The following is an 8,054-nucleotide window of genomic DNA, read 5'->3' as shown; positions in this document are numbered from 1 at the left end:
ATAAGAATACTAAATATGTTAATATAAGTGGCGTAACCAATTGCAAAGAAGCAATGCGGCGAGCACTAAAAAAGGAAAGGCCCACTTTTTACTACGACTGTATACCGTAACAAATTCCCAAAACAAGGCCTTTGGAGCCCGAAAGAACAAATTAGCAACAAAATCCCTGGAGGGGCCCTTAAATGATATTAATCATAATAAGATCACTTGGCAGGGCCTCTGAGTCCAATCCACACCTAAAGGGCCGACAAAATCCAAGAAAAGGGCCTTTGAACGATCAATTAGTAGCGCCTAATTTAAGATGGAAAATTAACTATAGCAAATTCTATTTTTTGAATGAAATTCCTTTCTTTTATTCAAACCATGGGGTGCCAAAGAGAACAACTGAGCACTCCACTAAGCCTCTTTTGTGATCAACAGCCTATCGATCTCTGCAGAGCCACTAGGGGCCTGTACCTGATCAATGCATTGGAACGAAAAATCGTCCAGGGTGTGTGGGGTTTTGTTGAAGGGTATCGCTACTTCACAAGTTGTTTTGTTTGTGAGCAATTCTTTGAGATTTGTTGTTTTGTTTTTGAACAATTCTTTGAGGTTTTTCGATCGACGAAAAGATGGTATGATAGAACTTCGAGGGAAAAGTTCTTTCAATTTGGGGTGAGATTGCAAAATAAACAAATGCTTTTTGATTATGTTGCCTACGTCGGGCAAGTTAGGATTAAATGTAGTAACAAATGGAAATAGTTTCTTCGCTTCTTTTCCACGAGTCCTGGGTAAATTATGTCTAGGGATGGCGGAGGCTTTGGAGAATTGTTTAGAAACTAATTTAGAAGGGTAACCCTGGTTAACAAGGTACTCATTGTACTCAGCTGTTCTCTCGGCAAAAAATACTTCTTCAGAGCAATTTCTTTTCAATCTTGTGGCTACTCCAAAAGGAATAGCCTTGAAAACGTGCTTAGGATGGCAGCTGGAAGGCGGAAGATATAAATGGCTATCTGTAGGTTTGGAATAGACGTGTGTCCTGATAAATCCATCGATAAGATGTAAAGTGAGATCAAGTACGTGGAGCCCACGCTCAGAAAAAACTAGCTCAAACTTAATAGCAGGATACAGAGAATTGAAGTAATCAGTAAATTGATGCAGGGCAGGAAGGCCCTGCTGCCAGAGATCAAATACATCGTCTCGATATCGCCACCATAAGGAAGGCTTTATCGGACCAGAAAACTTGGGTTTGTGATCAATTTCGCCCATGGCTAGATCGGCATGGCTACATATTTTAATTATAAGGGTTAGAATGTGCGCCTTCGAAGGATCATGACCGACTCGACAGGGTCGGCTTCAATACGAGCATCCCTCGCCACCATGGTAGCAAGTTCACTCTTTTTCGAAAATTTGCTTTGGGAAAGATAAGGCATCTACGGGTATGATTTAAGTGTGAGAGAGAGATACTTCGGAGAAATACTTCATTAGTATGTACATGGTAGCCATTGGCTAAATTGCGGACAATAACTGTGTAGCTAAAATGTTCTATAAAATAATGGAGATAAAATGTTCCGTAAAAAAAAATACAACCTAAAATACATTCTTATTATTGTTAATTAAATTACAGTGAAAGTTAATAAAACTGTTCTTGGTGCGGTTGGTTTTGTAACTAATATCAAACACTCGGCTATGCCTTAAGTTGTATTTAGGGGAATGTCTTGGGGGAAGCAGGTGGTGTAGTTTATGCTCTTTGTCATGTAAGATTTTATTAAAAAGTGAATTGCATAAAAAACTGTCATGATCGAAAAGTGAATCCAAGTCCAAAAATGCTAACGATTCGTTGTAACATAAGTGAGGGAAAATAATTGATAGAGCTCTTTTCTTAACTCGTTCTAAGTCATTAATTAGGTAACTAGGCAGAGATGAATGAAAAACCAGTACAGCATAGTCACAGACGGATCTAATACAACATGTGTAGAATCTGACTTAGTCCGATGTAAGGACCCTAGCACGTTTAAACTGTCTAAGAAAATAAAGTCGTTTAGACGCTTTCTTGATAGTTTCGTTCATATGTGAGTTCCAAGAAAGATTGTTTGTAATAGTCACTCCAAGTAGTTTGGCATTCTGAAGTAAAAGTAGCGTACGAGGAAAACTTTATTATAACACTTCGCGCGCAGGAAAGTATGAGGGGTTGATTGACACTGATGTTAGTGCCAGACCCCCGGCAAACCTCTACCCGACTCGTCTTGAATCTTCCCGCGGGCGGAGAAAGCGCGTCCTGTTTAAGTGAGAGCCAGGCGGTGTGCGCAGTCTGATTACGTTGCATCATGGTTGTAACACAAAAATTGAGTCATTTGCATCTTGACACGTTGGAGTGAACTTCTTTGGTGGCAGCGAGATGGCGTGAATATACGTGGATTGTAACGGGAATTCACTGTCTGTTGCCTTTCCTTCGCAAGTTAAAAAGGTTTGACGGACCTGCGCCACTCCCGTCATTCCTCCATAACGAATTCATTCTTAGGAGGCAACTGACATCATTAAGAAAGATTCGAAACTGCAATCTGACTAAGAATCTCCACACAAATGGCAACAGTTACACTCACAACCGATGGCGGGATGAATAATTTCAAAGTCAGAAATTATATTCCTAGACGCGAGTTATTTAACAGGGAATTGACCCTCGACATACAAACGCATATTAAAGAGACAGAGACCCTGTAATACACGAACTTTTCCCACCGAGCGTAAATACGGGATTTGCAAAAGGAGAAGCCCCATGCTTCCTACCAACGAATTTGTCTCGCTCCACGTTTAGTAAAATCGTACAGAGTTTCAAAGTATCCGTCGAGAATAGAGGAAACCTAGATGAGGGTTTTGAGAAACGTATCTCTGGAGTTATTTCTGCAGGAAAGAAATATACCTTTAAAACAAAGGAAATAGCGCGCGCACAGAAAAAAATTTTGCCTTTTGTAACACAATCTCATCCGGCTTTGCCAAACCTCAAGAACACACAGATAGGGAAAATGATACCTCAAACCGAACCCTTATTACCACATCGCAAAGGAAAGTCAACAAGAGTTATACTAATAAGAGCTAAACTTTGAGGGTAGAAGATTTAAAAGTGCCAGCGAATGGTTGGAGACGCACAGGCCTATCAACACCTTTCAATGGTCGACTTCCTTTTGCTTCGCGTGTCGCCTCACCCAAGGTAGAGGTTTTTATGGATCCAGTGACTCTTTTCATTGCTCTAATTAAACTGTCCTTCATTCGATGATCAGGATAGAAGATTCACCAGACAACACTCGCGATTTGTTAATTTTTCTTTACTTAGGAAAGTAGATTTAGTGCACGATTGAGTACATATCATAAATAAATGTCCTTGCAGTAGTAACGCTATGTAACGCAACACACTAAGCGCAACAATGGGCCTTTTCGCTCCATAAAAAGGTCTCAAACTCTATCACTTTAAAATGCATAAAATATTTGTGCCGTTGGAGTGCGTTTGGTCAGAGCTGTTGAAGAAGGATCAAAGTGGCCAAACAAATCTTTGAATGACTTCAAACCACGACGTACAACGAATTTGACCTCCTCGAAGACCGATCTCAAATTATATGCTAAAATACAGTGCTTGCGTTTGTCCTGGAGAACGATATAATACGCGACAAATACGTACGAAAAATACTTCTTCACATTTAGAATATATCAAACTGTATTTACCTATAGTGAAAAGAAAAATAAACGGCCTAACTTTTACGGATTTCGGCCGCTTTTACCGCCATATTGAAAATAACGCTACCACAATGCAATGTAATCGGAGTGCGCGCACCGCTTGAGTGAGAGCAGTGAGTAAAGACGTCTGAAAATAAAATTAAGGCAACGTACACTTGATGCAACTTCTTAGAGATAAAAAATTCGGATAAAGCTAATGGCGTTCCAAAAACTCTAGTGATTTTGATCACTAATTAGTGATTTTATTACTGCATTACTGGTTATCGGTTTGGCCGGTCAACTTTACTCAAATAAAGATTTCCGACTAAAACACATGTCGCAAGTCAGCGCATCACATTGTGAAACTAATACATGAGGGTGTCCCCATCCAAGGAGCGATGAGTATAGGATAGACTTTGACGGATACAGTACGAGAAGATAAAAAACACAAGACATTTTAGAAGCTGCATATGTTACTAAGCCATTACAGGGGACCATACCTCTGGGCGTGAAAAATTTGCAAAGAATTCGTAGAACGGAGTATGATGAAGTGCAACGAGTTTAAAATCGCTCACAAGCTGTGGAGAGTGACAATGAAATATTTCTTCGGCAGTAGATACATCACCAACACATAACCGATGGGAGAGTTTTTTAGCCGGTAAATTGATAAAAAAAAAAAAAAAAAAACCAGGAACATTCCGTTAATGCGATAGATTTGGCTCATGCGGTGTTAACTCGATACCGACAAAAAGTATTTAACTTGTTCTCCGTTTCAATCGTTAAACTTCAGTTGTAAAATGGTTGATTTCTACTTACAGGAGTAATTTCATCAGATAGCCATTCCGAGAAAAAGCAGTAAGGGTTGAGGTTAGCATTTGGAAAGAGATCCTTGAAGAAACCTCTTTGGCGGTAAAGCTATAATCTGTTTTAATTACTGATTACTAAAACGCGTTGTCCGGATATTTCACGCTGTGCTCGGCACTTTAAAAATTAAATCCAGAAAAAGGGTTATACTAGAAACGAAATATAAATTGAACGAGTTCAGTTTGCACGAAGTGTGACTAAGAGTTTATTCATCTACTTTGCATAATACAACTCGACTTAATATTGAGAAAATGACCTTCTTTGGTATCTACTCTAGCTTATTGGCCGTAGACATGTTGAAAGGTTTGTCCTCAAACAAGAGTATCGAAAATACGACGACATGTTTTAACAGTTTAGTGTTATAATATGGGGCCTCAGTTTTATCACCTCAAAAGGGCTTTGGGCAAATCGAGGGGAAACTAGAAAAGGAGATGAAGATTAGCCTTTTAAAAGCTACTCAACTCTTTGTCATGGAGTTAGAAAAAATATCGGGTTTCAGCATTGAAACTAAGCTTGTTATTTCGATTACGCCAAAACACAAGAAGAAAATTGGAAGAAAAAGTTATACGTAGAGAATAAACTTCTTCTTTCAAACACTTTTTTTAACTTCGTTTTCTCATTTCAATGTTGTGAAAGAAAGCCACAGGCTTCATGATATCTAAGCTGATGCGTCACTAACTGACGTACAAAGTTCAAAATCCCACAGTTTTATACGTGACCTCGATCAAAAAAAAACGTGATATGTCTTCACCAGCATCGGATTTTATGTAGAAATAAAAAACTTCTAATAATGTCAGCCTTCTACAAGCCGGCTTGTGTGAGAATGTGTCTTTCGCAAAGGTATAATTCCAGAAAATTGCTCTATTTTGTAATAGAGAGAAGCTATTAAACTACAGCGTTTTGATTTGTTGTTAAGGCGATTCCACTTCATCATTGAGTAGTGATCTATGCGATATAAATAAAAAGTTAACAACGACCAGTAATGTCCATTTTCTGACTTACCTCACCACCTGAGCGTTTTTCATTTTCTTTTCCTGAGCCTGGACCTTTCTTTTTCTTTCCTTCTCCTCCACATTGCACATAGTAATATTTATCCTTATCTTGAAGGATTCTACACTTCCCCTAGTACAAAAAATAACAATAAACAAATAAATAAAAGCGGGGAAAATAACTAAGGAAATTCTCGGGCTTGCGAAGTAACCTTCAAAATTTGTTGCTCTTCATTATCTTTCCATAAACTGTGAGTTTTCTCTGTGATTTTTTTTTTTTTAAGATAGGAAAACGAAATATTTGTGGTAAACAAATAGAAATTACATCTGTTGTCTTGCGAAATATATGTTTTCCAAATGTAACATTTCTCTCGGACAGACTACAAAGCATTGAAAAACGAAACTGTTTTATCCCCTATATCCGGCGTCTCTTTGAAGGAAATCTTACGTCTAATATTGAACATTTTTTCAAATAACATGTAATAACAACGGTATGAAGATATAAAACGGATTGCATCGTAAATATTATTCTTGAGTACTTCTCTTACCACATCCGCTAGAGCCCATCACACTCTGATTTGCTCTGCGTGTATCTGGTTTAGGATGTTTTTCACCGTTGTATGTATACACAGAGTTGAGAGATGAATATAAGAACTTTTTAACAGCTAATGATGTTATTTTTAGTTCGCCATGCAATATCATTGTTGATAAACCTTGCGTTGATTCTGGGTGGCTATCGGTAACCAATATCTGACGAGACTGGAGAACCGATTTCATTGAGTCCGGCTCAATGACAACTCTGAACAACAACTTATTTGTGCGATATTGAACTAAGAAAGTATTCTGTCGCTACACACGAATAACGCTAACTTCCCAGCCTATCTCCAAGAACAAATATATTCCTCTTTATTAAGTAAATAATCCTTGGTTTTTGTCTTGAGTAAAGCGCGTGCTATATAATGACAAACCTCTTCCGTACCCATTCGACCTAACACCTTCAAGACATAGTCCTGGGTGCCCTGCATTTGATTTCCAGAAAATAGTTCCTTTCATAATCGCATAACCAGATAGTTTTACCTTTTCCTTGTTGGATTTCGAGCTTTTCACAGATTTCGACTCGCGGGCTGATTCCGCCTCCTCCACAAAACATGCCACAGCAATCACAAAGGCAATTAAGGTAATCGAGAAAAACCAGTGTAACCTCCACGAGCCACCTTTACTTATACTATCCCCCATTCTAAATGAAGTTCTCATTTACGAACAAGCAACACTCGCTGAAAATTAGCTTTACACTTCTTCCCCTTCTCGTGACTCACAGAAACGAACTAAAAGTTACTTTACCCGGATCGATTTTATGTTACCCTTGGAGTCAACTTTGACCAATAAAATCATAACATAACAACTGGTGGTGTGTTATCCGTCATCACCTACATCAGTTTATTTCCAATTGCCACATAAATTCTACTTATCTTTCTGCTATTCACCGTTTGAGATGAAAATTCATCGCTTTACGGCGAAATGAATAGCCTCCCTCTACAGTAGTTTTTCTGGAATTCACTTCGATTGGAATTTTTGAAGAGATTTTCGCTGCGGGCCTCAGTAATCCTGTCTTCTTGTGCCTCTCTTTCTGATGAGAGCAGGATTAATTGATTATAATAACCCCCTGGATAAAAAAACACCACGGCGAATAGCCGCTAAAATGCGAGGAATTAGGAGTAGATATTCAAGTCGTTGCCAATTTGGTCATAATCCGTTCAGGAAAAATTTTTATGTCAGTTGTTTGAAAACACGCCGGCTTGGTAAAGGAAACAAACTTACGACGTAATACGAAAGAACAGGAGAGGCAGAATTAACGCATTTCCTGAAATTCCTTAACGCAATGGCCATTTTCTTCCTCGTAAGAAATCTTAATCCGAAATTCCAGAGAAAAAAACAAAGATTACGTCCGTTAACTCCAAAAAAACGCTTTAACTAACTCAATATCCAAAATTCTCGTAACTTTACTAATCGAGGCCAGCGCTGGCGCTGAAACATTTCAAAAATTCCATTACTTCCGACTTTCTGCAGTGTTCAGAATTCGACTACGTAGGAAATTAAATGTTCTATTTTCGCTGAAAGTTATGTTATGTAACGTTTAAGGTCATTGAAGCAAAACTCTATTTAGGTAAAGCAAATGATTTAACTACGGCCCCTTTGAAATTACTCTTTTTCAAATGGTACTCGCAATGTTTTGTTATAATTTTATATACCTATAACCGAAACAAGAAACCCTTTAGGAACTATTTATAGACGAGTCCAAAAAATAATTGAGTTAAGGTTTGTTAAAAGCTGTTTTTTATATAGTTTCCTCCTTAGTTCAAACATGAAATTGTACGTAGTGACCTTTGGGAAGTTTTATTAAATGCGTGCAAACATAAAGATAAATTGCAAAACGAGGTCGTTGTAAGAGTCAAAGGTTCGCAAGTAACACCTTTTCCACGACAAAATTGGATAGACTTTTCAACACCAATTATG

General features: G+C 38.2%; 1 protein-coding gene across 2 annotated transcripts in view; it reads right to left on the bottom strand.

The window, feature by feature from the left end:
- Window positions 1-7,046, bottom strand: part of LOC111329788 (uncharacterized) — a 12,821-nt gene extending 5,775 nt beyond the window's left edge. Inside the window, exons 1-2 of one of the 2 annotated variants that reach the window (XM_022934561.2) lie at window positions 6,618-7,046; window positions 5,554-5,673 (exon numbers count right to left, since the gene is read on the bottom strand). In XM_022934561.2, coding sequence (XP_022790296.1) covers window positions 5,554-5,673; window positions 6,618-6,794 — 297 coding nt within the window. In that variant the 5' untranslated portion in view covers window positions 6,795-7,046. Of the gene's footprint in view, window positions 1-5,553; window positions 5,674-5,865; window positions 6,062-6,617 lie in introns of those variants that run through there. The other variant, XM_088754669.1, reaches the window with a different exon arrangement.
- Window positions 7,047-8,054: the final 1,008 nt, after the last annotated feature.

This window comes from Stylophora pistillata, chromosome 3 (assembly GCF_964205215.1).
Source record: "Stylophora pistillata chromosome 3, jaStyPist1.2, whole genome shotgun sequence".
Taxonomy (NCBI): Eukaryota; Metazoa; Cnidaria; class Anthozoa; order Scleractinia; family Pocilloporidae; genus Stylophora; species Stylophora pistillata.
This window is presented reverse-complemented; position numbering and strand designations above follow the sequence as displayed.